The sequence below is a fragment of the Melopsittacus undulatus genome, chromosome 5, assembly GCF_012275295.1.
Source record: "Melopsittacus undulatus isolate bMelUnd1 chromosome 5, bMelUnd1.mat.Z, whole genome shotgun sequence".
In the NCBI taxonomy this organism is placed as follows: Eukaryota; Metazoa; Chordata; class Aves; order Psittaciformes; family Psittaculidae; genus Melopsittacus; species Melopsittacus undulatus.
This window is the reverse complement of record NC_047531.1, coordinates 43,687,016-43,702,360: the sequence shown is the minus strand read 5'-3', so window position 1 is coordinate 43,702,360 and position 15,345 is coordinate 43,687,016. Positions and strand designations below refer to the sequence as shown.

At 39.6% G+C, this 15,345-nt stretch overlaps 1 protein-coding gene across 1 annotated transcript in view; it reads left to right on the top strand.

Annotated features, from left to right (window-relative positions):
* Positions 1-408: 408 nt before the first annotated feature.
* The window catches only part of GUCY2C (guanylate cyclase 2C), a 43,370-nt gene continuing 28,433 nt past the window's right edge, over positions 409-15,345 (top strand). Inside the window, exons 1-8 of the mRNA XM_005150291.2 lie at positions 409-631; positions 1,548-1,645; positions 2,939-3,006; positions 6,007-6,222; positions 8,603-8,724; positions 9,534-9,630; positions 12,280-12,394; positions 13,592-13,727. Coding sequence (XP_005150348.1) covers positions 409-631; positions 1,548-1,645; positions 2,939-3,006; positions 6,007-6,222; positions 8,603-8,724; positions 9,534-9,630; positions 12,280-12,394; positions 13,592-13,727 — 1,075 coding nt within the window. The remainder of the gene's footprint in view (positions 632-1,547; positions 1,646-2,938; positions 3,007-6,006; positions 6,223-8,602; positions 8,725-9,533; positions 9,631-12,279; positions 12,395-13,591; positions 13,728-15,345) is intronic.

Below are 15,345 nucleotides of genomic sequence, written 5' to 3'. Positions count from 1 at the left end.
CAGTCCATTTGTCCCTTCCTCTTCTCTCAGCTCATCTGCTTGATGAAGAGTTAGTGCCCTTACAGAACAAGGTTTCAGGTAATGTTTCAGTTTTATAGCCTCAACCTTACCATGAGCAAACATTCACAGCAACCTTTAGCCTCTCTCCTTTCCTGAGTTTTGCTGTTGTTAGTTTTTCACAAACAGAAGTGTAGCTAGCACATTGGAGGGGCAGGCAGAGGTGGAGGCAGGTAGGGGGATAGTGAAGTGCCTGAGAGAAGGATCATACAGCCTGTCTTTGAATCTACAGCGTGGAGATCTCTTTTGTCCCATCCAGGGACAAAACCAATGTAGAGTATCTGAAAGGAAGATGGTTGGAAGGGAAACAGAAAAGAGAGAGCACACATAATGGAGCTAAACTGAACAATGATGAAGAAATGGATGCTGGGTCAGGCCCTTGGGCCTTTGTTTTTCTCACTTCAGCTGCTGCAGCAAGTTTGTTCAAATGAATGTAGCAACAATAATTACGTGATCAATGTAATGCTTATGAATTACTCGGACTTCCCATCAACTACTGATAATTTGAAATTAGCTGTGAAGCAAGCCTTGAAAAGGGTACAAAATGAAGTCCAGCTGACAGGTAAGGTGACAAGTGTTGGTTATTCTTCTGCTGTGGTTCCTTGTGACACTTTGTGCCACAGCTTTCTACTCATCTGACCTTCAGCAAACTGCTCCTCCAACAGGCCCTCTGCTTAACTATTCACTTTATATAGATCTTACAGAAACAACTACCTCCCTCTGTAAAAACAGAAGTTTTGCCCAGAGCCATGCTTGCTTTCATGGTGTTTGGGCAGATTCTTCCTGCATGCTGTTCTGGAGATATTCAGTTGGGATTTGAAATATGGGAATTGCTGAACTGGATCAGACAAGACCAGTGATCCATCTAGTGCTGAAACTGGGATGCCCTTGCTTCCTCTCCTGACTGCATTAGCTTGTACTTTCTGAAAATAATTTTCTTTTTGACCCCATCTGTTTACCACACATTATGACTTGAAGTGTGAAGAATGTGCAATCTGGATGTTTTCCCTTCATTTAGAATCACTGCAGAAGACGCTTTTATTTATCTTAATATATTACCTCTCCTTTCAGTATCACCAATCTACTATCATTCTCTAGAATATCATGGGGAAAGAGGTTCCAGAGAAATGTTATCTATTCCCTTTCTGCCCTCTACTTGAAGAGACTGTCAATTTTATTGGAAAGTGGTCTCTCAGTTACTTCATACAGAGTCTTGAAAAATGTCTTTAATAATGGCTAACACTAAAAGTACTTTGTATTGAAAGTACTAAGGCTCAACAACAGAAGTCAACAGTCCACACTGCAAATTTTGGAGTAAGTTTTACAGTCTCATCCTAAGCAGTGGGGGTTACATGGTACATGGACTTTCTAGCAGGTTTTTGGTGGGAGACAACCTAGAACAAGACTGCTCAGACCTGTGTATTAGTGGTTATCTGCAACTCATAGTGCTGTTTACTTTTATGTTTGAATTACAGAAGAAAATGTTACAGTCAGTGCCACCTTCCACAGCTTTACTTCATCACTCTATGTCTCACAAGGCTGTCGTACCAGCACCTGTGAAGGTGTGGAACTCATCAAGCAAATCTATGTGAGTAGCGGGTTTCTTTTAATTGATTTCCTAAGAAGACAAGACTTGTTTCTTTCTGCATGCATGCATGTGCATGTGTCTCTGTCTTTCCTTGTTAGCTTTTGATCCTCTTGTTCAGTTTCAAACAAATTTGACAGTTTTCAAAGAGGAGGTGTTCCTGTAGGTTCTGGGGAGACAAGCAAGCAAATACTGGAGAGACATTCTTCCTGGTGGCTATCATTAGACATCTGGGGCAGTACCAGCAGCCTTCAGCTTCGGGATTCTTTTCCTATACTTACTTTGTCCTCTTTTTCGCATCTGCACAGCTCTTCACATGGCCTCGTAGTCAAAGCAATCCATTGAAAAAAACAACAAAACAAAACACAACCAAGAAAAAACCTCAACAACAACTCCAAACCCTCAAACAGCCCAGGCAGAGCAGAAAAGGTCCATTTCCAACTGAATCAGACCCTGACCTGGTTCACCATTGGTTTACACAAATACACAAAGGAGACAGCTGTGTGAGGATTGGAACATGCCCCTAGAGAGATTAGGCTGGCACTGAGAGCAAAGAAATGCATATGGAACTATGCCCAAAGGGCAAAGATGAAGTGCTCACTTCTCACTAGAAATCACAGGAGTCACATGGCAGAAACTAGCTGAATGCCCTAGTATGCAGAAAAGCTTCAATTAGAACTGGTGCCTTACAAGAAGCTGTGTTTCAGTAGATTTTGTCATGTCTAATAACTGTTGCCTCTAAGTGAAGCTTTGTCAATCCAATGTGAATTCTCAAATCTAGCAATTTATGAGCACATGCAATAGTCTTTGATAAGAAGTCCCTCATGACACACAAAGCTACTGGTCAGGCCTCATTTGATGGTCATGAAAGATTTTAAATTTTTCATACAAACTTCATATGCACATAACTAATAATTCTTCTGATACACAGTATCCTGTAATTCCAATCACTCTGTCTTCACAAATGCAAGCAATTCTGGTTTGTGTAATTTCATATGTGCAGTTGTAGCAATTGCAACATTTTAATCCTAACTTGCTATCTCTCCCTTAATGAAGGTCCTATTTACAGGCACTATTCTGTCCTCTGCCTCTTAGCTTTCTGTGATTCCTCCCTCTTTCACTCTAGGTTTGTTCTTTTAACCTTTTTGTAGCTCCTTTGCTACTCTGTTCTTGATTTTGCTGGATAAATTCTTTGACTCCTTCTCAAATCATCAAGTTTTCTTTATTTTTCCATCCTCTTCTTTTGGCCAGTCCTCTGCACTATCCCCACTACTGATCCTTTCTGATCCTTTGCAGAATAGTGGCACGCTTGGTTGTGTTGTCATAGGACCCGCTTGCACTTATGCCACCTATCAAATGGTCTCGTAAGTACCACCTCTTCCCCTAATATTGTGTTCTTAAAAATATCGGTTGCTGAACAAAATTGTTTTGTGTACAAGAAACCAGCAGAGACACTTGGGTTAAGATACATCAGACACCTCAAGGTATATAGTCAAGGCAATAAGTTTTCTATACATAGCCACTGTGTTTGGTAGGGAGAAGAAAAACCCATTCCAAAGCACACTGACGAAATTCCACTATTAGAAGGGAAACTTTTCTAACTGCTGACTGTAAATTGATAAGGAGCTTAAAAAACTCAACTCTTCCGCAACTGCAGCAGGAAAGGGATGTTAGCTTGAGGCATGTAAACATCACAGTACTGCAGTTGTGGGGTCCTTCTGGGTGGGTGTTCAGTCATTGAGAGGGGTCTGAGTTATATGTGTATATGTGTATGCTTCAGGAAGCATTCCTGAAGAATGAAATGTCTACTATTGTATTATACGTCAACCTCTATGATTCTATTCTATATTATATTATACATTAATATGTTAATTCTCAGATATTAGGAAAAGTGTAAGCTGAATCTGCAGAGTTCTAGCATAAATCAGTTAAAAACCTCGTATCAGTCATAGCATACAAATCTATATCACGTGAATCACCTCCCTTTTTAAACTTTGGTAACCTTTCGGTTTCACTGAAAGATACAGGGAAGATGAGGCACTTTTACTTCAAGCTCTGTTTTTAGCTCTATGCTTTTCTTTGAGTGGCATGACCAGAAATTAGTACAATGTTATTGGTGAATTCATGTGATTGATCTATATAAGAATAAAAAGAATAAATCTTATATATATATGACTGTGGTAAAATACTATGCAATATACCCCATTTTATTAATTGTGCCTCCTAACCTTATATTTGCTTTTCTATCTGCTGGATATGGAGCTGCCCAGAATGGTGCTGAAATATTTTCCTCAGACTCTGACACAGCATAAAATATGGGTAGGGGAAGTTTATGCAAAGCAATGAAGAGCACTTAACAAGCAGCAGCTGCCTTTTGCCCATGGTGCAATACCTTTGTAAATCAGAAGAAATGACTTACTTTACAGCACTTTAAGTGTGGGCAGGACGCTGTGGGGGGGGGGCACTATGGGCAGTGGGCTGGAAGTATGCGAAGCCTGCAGCAGCCTGGCTGCTGCTTGTGCTTGGCTGCCACTCTCTGTGTTTCATCTTCATATTTGGTTTGTCAGATGGATATTAAGTGACACTGAGTGTTAACTGCAAGAGGTCCATATGCATAGCATCAGCTGGGATGTGACAGAACAGTGGAAGTAACAAGCATTTGGAATTAGCCTGACTGTCTACCTCCAACTTCTTCCTCATCTGTGATTGAGGGAATCACTGGACAATTGTTAATGGGGTGAAAGTTAACAAATCCAAATTCTGAAAATGTAATTCTTTCCAAATTTAACAATTCTGCACCTAGGACAGAGTAATGCCAGGCACAAGTATAAGCTGGGAGATGAGTGGCTGAAAATCAGCCCAGCAGAAATGGATTTGGGGGTGCTGGTCAACAGTGGGCTCAACAGGAGTCAGCAGTGGTCCCATGCAGCCCAGAGGGCAAATTGCATCCTGGGGTGCACCAAAGATATTATAACCAGCTGTTTAAAAGAGGTGATTATTCCGCTGTATTCAGTGTTGGGTAGCTTCACCTTAAGCAGTTTGCACTTCTGGGCCCAATAATTTCAGAAGGATGTGAAGGTCCTTTAATGCATCCAGAGGAAACCAACAAAGTAGGTGAAAGGGGTGGAAGGCATGTTCTGTGAGGAGTGGCAGAGGACTTCAAATTTGTCTGGTTTGGAGAACAGGAAACTGAGGGGCAACCTCATTGGTCTCTACAGCTTCCTGAGGAGGGGAAGTGGAGAGGGAGGTGCTGAGCTCTTGTCATTGGTATCCAGTGGTAGGAAGCATGGGAATGGTTCAAAGCTGTGCCAGGGGAGATTTAGATTGGACATTTGGAAGCGTTTCTCTACCAAGACGTTAGTCAAAACATTGGAACAAGCTTCCTAGAGAGATGGTTGATGCCCCAAGCCTGTCAGTGTTTAAAGAGACAGCATAGTTTAGTTTTTGGTCAGCTCTGAATTAGTCAGGCAGTTGGACTAGATGATGGCTGTAGATCCCTTCCAACTGAAACAGTCTATTCTTTTCTGTTCTAAGTTCAAACAGAATAATGTCCTTTTCATTAGTGAAATACTCTCCCTGGCATTACTTATTACACCATCTGTGCCTGTTTCTATTGCAACAAGCATAAACCCTGTAATTTGTAAGGGTGCTTTACCTGGAAAATAAAATTTTGTTACAATAATGCAAACAGCTCTAGTAGCCATGTCTTTTGCAGGCAAAATTGCCTGTCTTAAAAGAACACCATACAAGGGCTAAAATATTTTTAATCTAGCCTGATAAGAATGCAGCATCTAGGAAAATAATTTTGTCCTTAAAAACTTACTGTCTCTGTGGATAAAAATTACCTTTTACAAACTTTCTGCCAGCAGAGGGTTGCCTTAGTTTTTCTTCCTGTTTGCTGCTGTTGTACAGCTTCTAAAATACGCCATAGTGAAACTAATAGAGTTTTCCTTTGAGTTGTAGGAGTAAAGCTTTTTTTGATGGCAAAAAGCTGTCACCCTTCAGCATTGCCCCAGTAAAAAGATCAAATCCATCCCATGTTAATGGCAGCCAGGGAGCAGAATTGGATGGGTCCTCAAGTCTTTGGACTCCTGTCACAGCCCTTGGGCTCAAATGGTGTATGGTACCCAAAAGGGCAGGAGAAACTGGGAGCTGTGAGAGAAGCTGCCTGGACCAAGTCAGCAGGTCCTTATCGTGACCTCAAATCTTCTTGTGTTCTTGGGAAGCCTTCTGTTTCTGGTTAAAATTGCTGTTAAACCAAAGCAGGGCACAAGAGAAGAGGGAGATGATGGTGGAAATCACGTTGTAGCTGCTTTGGTGTGACAGGAATCTGTTCAAACTTATTCTCTTGTCTCTCCCTTCAGAGTTGAAACAGTACTGAGCCTGCCTCTGATCTCTGTAGGGAGTTTTGGACTGTCCTGCGACTACAAAGTAAACCTAACACGCCTTCTGACGCCAGCCAGGAAAGTGAATGACTTCTTCTATTATTTTTGGAAAGAATCTCAGCTGCCATTCAAAACCATAACCTGGGAATCTGTTTACATTTACAAGAGGAATGAAAACTCAGAGCCATGCCTCTGGTAAGAACTGGATCTATCTCTTACGTGGCTATTGATAAACTCCATCTGCATCCTTGTATATGGCTTTTACAAGCTGTCCTTTGAGTCCTACACTTTGGGAGGTGACTTACAGCTACTAAGGAATGAGAGAAAGAAAACATGTATTATACCCTTTAGTTGCACTGTGTATCTGAATGTTTTATTTAGACTACTTTCCAGTATGCTCAAGCCTTGGCTTTTGCTGTGGACAGCATAGCCTGTTGTCCCTGCTGGAAATACCTGTTTATTGCATCCTTGATGTAAATAGTGTGACATGAGGGGTTCTCCATAGATGCCTTTTTAGGTCAGGTGTTATCAGTCTCTCGTTACTCTTGTAAAGTTTCTCCACATAATGACTTCAATCTGTGGACAGTAATGTACTAAAAACCTTTTCAGAGTTCAAGCTGTATCTTTCTTTGAACAAAATGATCTTCAGTGGTTGCAGAGTTTAAGCTATGCTCTCACCAGTTTGGAGCAAAGGGGACAATTTTCACTTTGTGATCTGAAATGTCACCCTGTAGTTTAGTCTCAAGAATGTTGGGTTTTCTGCTTGACTAAAATCAAAGGCTGGTTTTAGTCAAATAGAATATACTGATATTTATCACTACTATTACATTATTGGTTTTATTTAATTTTCAGCGTGGAGTGTTTCTATACTAATTTGATTTTTTTTCTTATTTTTAGGACATAAAATACTGATTAAGTAAAAAAACCCAAACAAACTAGTTTCTTCTACTAATTCTACAAATGTAGCTCAAAGGCTGCCAAGAATTAATGAAAATAGCTATTATTTATCTTTCCAATTCATAACCTGAGGAACTTGCAGAATATTAATTTAAATTTATGACTGTTGTCTTCAGAGTGTTGTAAGCGTGCACTTACAGAATGTTTTGTATACAGAATTTGGGCGGGTTTTTTTTTTTTGTTTCTGAATTAAGGGGAATAAAAACTAATTTCCAATTCACTGTTTTGTAGATATTTTGGGTCTTTTATTGTTTGCTCTGTCTTTTTTAGTGTAGATAGCAACTTAATCAGATAATGCTATGACTACCTTTCTTTGATGCTTTGAAACACCAGTGCACTTCACTTATCTCTTACTACACTCCCTATTTCTCCATGTTTGCAGCTGTAGTTGCTGAATACAACTACACTTACTTTAGCTAAATCCCTTTAATCCTGCAGGCTTCATATCTTTCAAGGAAGTCTATGCATGTAAATTATTTACCAAGTGTTTCTTACTTGGTCTTTATTAATACTTCTGTTCAGGATCTCGGCTTCAGAATTGTTCACGTTCCTTTTCTTTAATATTGAATTAACAAAAAAATTTTAAATTTTAAATTAATTTTTTATCTCTGCCCATTTTTCATACTAATATAGTTGTAAAAATGCACCTCATTCTGCTGTAATAGAAACTGTCAGCTTGAAAGTTTATGAACTGTCTAAGTTAAAAAATCAATTTTTGCTAAAGTACAATTTATACTTCATGGGCTAATTGTCTTCCCCATATATGTATATGAATAAGTGAATACCCACAGTGACAGCTAAATCAGGTTATGTCTCAACTATGGATATGTTCCTGTAAATTAATGGTTAATGATTCTGCTCCTATAAAAATATGGGAAGCAAAATATAGTTAGTAGTTTATAGGACTGGGATCACAGTGTTGTTAAATTAAAAGTTAAGCATTTTGAAAACAAAGGGATTTCTTTTGATTTTCCCTCTGCATTAACTTTATTTCAGACAGAATGTCTCTTCTTAGATACGTGCTGAGCCAAGAATAAGATTTAGGAGTTGACTGGTTTTGCTTAATCTTTTAGTTAGCTTTTACTCACTTGGTTGTGTTTTTTGCTGTCCTCACTTTTCCCTTTCAAGGTTTAACTGATTAAGTACAGGACTTTTTTGTTGTTACTTACCTTCCTTCACTTCTCTCGCAGTCATGGTACATGCGTGTTTTCTATCTCAGTTCTTTCTGCCGCTCCCTTTTACTCCTATGGACCTTCACATGTATCTTCTAAGATTACCACTGATGTCTTAAAACAGCAAAGCTTCCTTGGTCTGCCTCACAGTTAGTCTCACTTACTGTAATTTCCCCATATCCCTGGTTTCCTTTCTTAATTGTTAATGTCTTATTACATCATTTGTATAGTCATGTTCAAATACCTCTGGGTGACTTTGATAACACTTCCAAGTATTTAATGCCCTGTATTGATTTTCTCTCTTCTATTGCTGCAGAAAAAATTGTTCTGTACTGCCTTACAAACCCTCTTGTGTGCTGTAAACAGCCTATCTCACATTTTGGCTTATTTAGGAGAAAGTGAGGAATTAGCCATTTTCTGACAGTATCTGTGCTCCCTTGTGTCAGGTATATTAATGCACTAGATGCTGGAATCACACCCTTCTCTGAAAAACTGAAGTACAAGGAGATTTTAAGGACTCCAGAGCAGCTTCAAAAAACCGTGAAAGATCCAAACCGAAAAAGCAATGGTAAAAGAAGGGGGGAGGAGGAGGCTGGAAGGGGGGAGAGGGGGCTGAGGGTGCACTGTTAGTTTCCCAGGTTGATTTTCCCAGGAAATCAAACGTGTCCTTTGTTACATTTTAGGTATAGACTTTCCACAGAAATTGTGAAGAAAACAGATACACCAATTCACAAGGATGTAAACAAAGAATGGCACAAAGTTCCTAGATTCCTCTCTCCATCCCCATTAAATATGGGGAAAAATCCTGGTTCCAGAGAGCCTTTGGGGTGAATTATCCCATCTAGGCACAAGATTCAGAAATCCAGGAATCACAACTCCTCCAAAGAAGGGCCTTAGATACTACAAAAATGCTTAGCTCTCCAACATTCCTGCGTTTGCAGCCTTGGTACTCAGTTGTGCCATCTAGGGGCACTTCTTCTGGAAGTGACCCATCTAAACTAGAAAAATGGCTGAGTAAATACCACATCTTCCCCCAAAAATAAGCACCTGGCATCAGCAGGCTAGCTCAGTGCAAGAGTAGTAAGTAAGCCAGTGAAACTATTACTCAAACACCATTTAACTGAGAAATGGTCATGTTCAGAATTGAACGAGCAATTCAGAAAATGGTACAGGTGTTGAGGCAACTTTTACTACTTTCTCTCAAATATCGTTGTCTTACTGCAGAGAAGCTGTAGTTCTGAGCCTGGGTCCTGGCACAGCACAGATAATGTGCTCAGCATTGCTCTGCTGCCTGCTACTCAAGCATGGGGGAGCAGGCAAATGTCCTCTTGTCTGTACTTTTCACCAGTCTGTCTCCATTTTTTACCCAATATATAGTGATCATCATGTGTGGCTCTCCAGTTGATGTCAGCACAGACCTAGGGATGGAGGAAGTGGATAAGGACGTTGTTATCATCCTGATAGATCTCTTCAAGTAAAGTATCACCTTTGCTTTTCCTGTTCTCTGAAGTTTTCTGAAGGATAGAGATAATGGAAATAGTAGAGTGGAATCGCTTGGTTAAAGAAGTACCCTCTCACAAAATGTTTTCCATTGCTGTCTTTCCTCATGTCTTGCTATTTATCTAAGCTGCTTAGTGTTCAATTCACAGCACATCCTCTACAACATTCCCTTTAGTGCACATAATATTTTTCTAAGGCAGTGACAGAACAGGTGGGGTTATAATGTCATCCTGTGGACTCATCAGTGCAGGAAGCCATGAGAGAACCAAAAAGTCAATGGTCATGAGCTGTTCATATGCTATAATGTATATTTTTTGTACACTCTGCCCAACCAGGCAATTACATAAATGTGGCTTACAGTATATTTTTCTAGGCTTCATTGGTTCGATTTTAAAATTATTTAAAAGAGTGGTACAACTGTGCCTTCCTCTGTATAACTCTTGCATTTTATAACTGTCTCTTGAACATCTTTATAACTACATAAATCTAACTTTTCAGAGGCATTTCTTAGTATACAACTTAAATTTTATGTTGTTCGATTTCATCCTTATATTACTAATTACAAAATCTTTATAGATAAAGACTGGTATAAACGGGCCTTATCAATGGTAGCCTCAAAATCTTTGACTGTATATGGGGACCAAGAGCTAATTTCTGGCCCTAAGCCTAAGTGACACAGAACAGTTCACATCCATATGGCTAAGTGTACGTGCCCAAGCTGCTTTCTGTGTATGGCTTCAGTCACTGTAGCAAGTCACAGTCTGAGAGAAAGCCAGAACAAAACCATGCTCAGTACTATGCTGGCAGCTTAATAGTATGGATGATCACAAGACAAATATATATGTCCATGTCTTGATCTTGCTTATTTCACTGTTGATATATCAAAAGAACCCCTGAATTTCCAGCACCTGTGGGACTTCCCAGCCCTTACCCTTACCCTGTCTAAAGCTGACCTTGACAGGGTAGGGCTGAGGAGCTTTGAATTAATTACTTCAGTCATTTAACCTTTGGATCCAAACTGGAGCCTGTGGTTCAAATTCTAACAGGTTCTTTGTCCTGTACACTTTCAACTTCACTATCTATATTTTTCAGAAGTGCCTCTAAGAGCTTTAGACTTTCAGCACTTTATTCAGGCACTAGGAATAACCAGTTGCTTCTCCTGAGGCAACTGGACACAATTCCTGTTTCTTTGCAAATGCACCATGGGGACTACATACGAAAGTGCTTTTACTTACTGATGTTGCATGTATAATTGTTGCCTCATGCTAGGTGAGAGCAGCTAGGGGCTTCTTGGCTATGATATGCATCCTGCTGATATACCCAGCTGCCTCAGCTCATTTTATATGCTGTCCTCCTTAAATTTGCTACATATGCCTGATTTTCCTGAACAACTCAAATGGTGTTCTTCTTAAAACATAAACAAATTACAGACAATGTGTTACATGTAAACTCAAGCTGTAGAAGACAGCAGACAAGGTCACATGCTTCTGCAGGAAGCAAGTCCCTCAGACAGTGATGGGTTTTAAGTTTCTTCAGCTCCGAGCCCTCTGGAAGCCAGAACACAAAGACAGTGTTTAAGAGATGCTGTAGAATTATCCAGTCTGGTGGAATCTAACGAAGCTTCTTTTTCACCTGACTAGTTCAGTCCAAGTCTGAATGAAGAGCATTTAGAAATTCTTCAGGGTGAAAAGTGCAATGTAAAAGTCAGAAGGTTCAGGGAAAGGCAGGGACAGGACTCTGGTGTCAGGATTCCACTGATGGCCATGGATCAGAGCCTGCAATGTCCAAAAAATCTTAATATAATACTGAAAGAACAAATAAAAGCATGATCAAACATGAAAAATGAGAGAAGGCTCATACATTTATATATATGTATATTTTTAATAAATCTGGCTATAGCAATGACAAACGCTGCCACTTGACACTAGTATCTATTGCTAAATTGCTCTGTAACATATGAACCCAGTGGTGGCCAGTCTGCAAAACACTTCCAGATGGCCTGTCAGGGTGATGAAACAAAAGATGCCTGGAAGCTAGAACCTTTTCTGCTTGTTTTAGCATAGTTTTCCTGGATTTTCCTACCTTACTGAATTAACCAAATAAAACAATATGCTACTCTCTGCACCTCTGATTGTTTCATGCCTTCCTGTCAAATGCTTTTAATGCAAATCCTGCTGTGATTTCTAGCAAGAAATACCAAAATTAGAGGAACATGAACAGGAGTGCAGAAGAGGTCAGAAACATGCATAATAACATGAAGAAACTACAGGTTGCAGTACTGTGGATTCCCAAGAAGAGATTCAGTTTTAATAAAGTCCTTGAAAGAAAAGGAAATAAATACGACAGAAACCAAACTGTTACAATAATAACAATAATTCACTGCAACCTTTGAGTTTTGAATTGGCAGATCTTTATGATATTACCTTTTAATGTAGTTAAGCACAGAAATCAGCATCCAGGAATGACCAAAATAGAGTTTTGTCCATGACGAAATTAAATTTTTAGAACTACTGTTTTAACCTGTTAAATAACAGTGCTGCTGAGAGCAGGAAAGTGATTCTGTCGAGGTTGCCATTGCCCCTGTGGCTGATTGTCTGTGGGGTTCTTGTGATTTGCTTTGCAGTAATATGTACTTCAGGAACAACATTTCAGCTCATTACATGCAGAATGTGCTTGTCCTGACTCTGCCACCAGCTAATTACAGCTCGAATACCATAACGACTGAGGATCCCATCCTGGTAACCACACTATTTTATATCTGACTAATGTATTCAGTTCATTCATGTTCATGCACTAGGAAATAAAAACTAAAAATGCAGCTGTAATCATACCCCATCATGCTTCTATGGTGATATTTTCTTACATTATCACAGGATGATATTTTGTCCTGCTGTAATGATGTAAAAATGTAGTATCATAAGCAAACGTGCAGGCTCTCATATTCCTGCCTTGTGAAGTTCAACTCAAGCTTTTAATTTGGTCTGCACATGTCATGTTCACTGGGTGTAAGGAAGATCTATATGGCCTTCTGACTCCAATTCAGAGTGACTGACAATCTTATATGTAGCTGCAAGGTATCACTGAAGGGAGATTTATAGGTGTAATCAAGATGTGAGCATGGAAAGTTCAGAACTAATAAATGTTGACTGATTTTTGTGTACAGATATATATAGGCAGTGGTGCCCATTGCTGTTTCTGCCCAGGGGCTTTCCTTTTAAACTTCAAATATAGGATTTTTTTGTTGTTGTTTTTCTGTAGGAAATATGTATTTTTTTAATTTCCTGGAAAGCAGAAACTGTGCAAATACTGTGTCTGCTTAGTGAAACTGATATTCCTGCCATCTGCCCAGGAACCAGACTCTATATGTAGAGTTTCTCCCAGGATTTGTGGCTTTGACTGCCAGCTCTCCAGTAGGCAGCCTGAAGATTTTGACTGGATTTACAGGGCTTTCAGATCCCCCAGCCTGGGCTCAACACTTTCTGGGTGCCAGCTCTATGGCAGGCTGCTGGAAATTCTGGCACATCTTCTTGTCCCTGAGCTGTGGCCATCTGGAAGCCCAGACTTGCTGGCGCCACACCAAATTATTTGCACAGAAAGTCTAATCCAAAACCAGGGACTTTGGGTCCTGCTGAGCAAGCCTACTCAGTGTAGGATTTATTCAGTCCTTTACATGAGGATCAACATGCCACAACTTTACATTGGCCTTTTGCAAATTTTCACCAGCTCCCTGTCTTTATACATCAAAAATACTTTTGTTTACTTTATTTTTCCAAGTGAGAACATTGATGTGGCTTTGCCAATCTACTTACTCAGTGTTCAGCAGATTCTGTCCTTCCATGCTGAAGCTTTTGCCAAATGATACCACTACAGATGCTGTAGTTTTAAGGTAGACACATGAATGCTCAAATTGCCTTTTTTTTTTTCTCCTGTTGTAGATGGAAGATGACTTTGTTGTTGGATATTTTAATGCAGTCTTGCTGTTTGGACATATTCTGAAAAAATTTATCTCCTCCCAGAGCCCAGTGTTACCTCTTAGTTTCATCAATGAATCCCGAAATATCACTTTTGAAGGTAAAAATACCAGTCTGGCGTAGGGTTCACTAAATTGATGAAGGGAAAGAAATTTGGTTTTAATCATTCTAATGATAAGTCATTTCTACACTAAACAAGTCAAAGCCCTTCAATGAGTTTTATTCCAACCCTTTTTTCTTTTTCTATAATTTTTTTCCAAGGATGTTATCTTCAATATTAGCAGAAGCACTACATCGCAGTTGTGCAGAATCACCTCAGTGTACACAACACAGAAGAGATAGAAGGTCAAAATGACAATCATTTGAAACATTACAGTTAGCAACAGACTGAGGACCAGACTGATTTCTGGGCTTTCCTGCTGCTTTGAAGTACAAAACACATGTAAAGAATGTTGCTGCTTAACGAGGGGTAGGGGAAGAAGGAGAAGCAGAGCTTCCCAGCCAGCAGAGGTGGAGGACAGGGACCAGGACCGGAAGCTGGCATCAATTTTTTGACAGAGCTGAACTCTCGATAGGGAGACTATTTGGAGAATGAGAAGGGAGCTGGAAGAATGAGGCACATAAGTAGGTTTTGGGGTCCATGCTACCTCCAAAGGCAACCTGGCATTCAACATTGTTAATTTGCAACAGTAGCATTCCTAAGCCTTCCCTAACGGTCTAGTCTTGACTTGAGGCCAGAACATATGAAATATTATTGAAGTTCAAAATGACATCCACTTAGCCTGCTTTAATGAAATAGTTTTGGCCTCTTCAATCAGTTTACAAAGGCCTGGGTTCCTTCAGTGTAAGCCAGCTATCAATGGGTTGGCTCTTAGTCAACTTTCTTGTTGTTCTCACAGGCTGTCTAGCACCAGTGGGCTTTTGTAGACCACAGGCTTAAAATCACAGAATTTGATTATTAGGAAAAGACAGAGGCAAGACTTAGATAAAGAAGGGACAACATTATCTCTCTGGAGGCAAGGTCCCAGCTGTAACTTCAATTCAGAGATCTGTACCAAAATGCTGACTCAAAGATTCGTGTTTATGTCCCACCTGCTTCCAGCAAACACATTTATAGAAGTTTCCCAAATTTTCCTAATATGGCCCAACAGGTTTTAGACTTATCTTTGCTTTAACTACTGTATTCCAAACATATCAAAATACAGTTTACTAATTCCTCCTGGAGACAGCATCCTTTTTTGAGTATCAGTAAACTCATCTGTTCAATTTCACTTCAAATTTGAAATGTAAGTTGCACAAACTTTTTTACTTATCCAAAATCAATCTCACACTGTAATGCCCCAGATTAGTTATAGGTTCAATTAAAAAAAAAAAAGGTGTTGAACCACCTTCATTCTTTCCTGTGCTGGAGGTTGTGAGAGCAGAGAGTCCATACAAAAATTATTTTGATATTAAGAAAGTGGACCATAAAAAAGCTTAGCATCAGTTTTTGAGATGAGAAGGGATAAGGGTAATTCCTGAACTAAAATAATGGTGCTGAACTTCAAGAAACATTAAATAAGTCATCAGTAACAGCAGCAAAAAGCAATCTGAAGGTGATCAAAAAGACTCTTCTGACAGAAGAATTGAAAAAATGAAAGTGACACTTTCAGGAGTGGAAGGTATTGGCTAAGCTTGTGCACTTGGTGAAATGACTGACTTTATGAGAGCAAAATGAA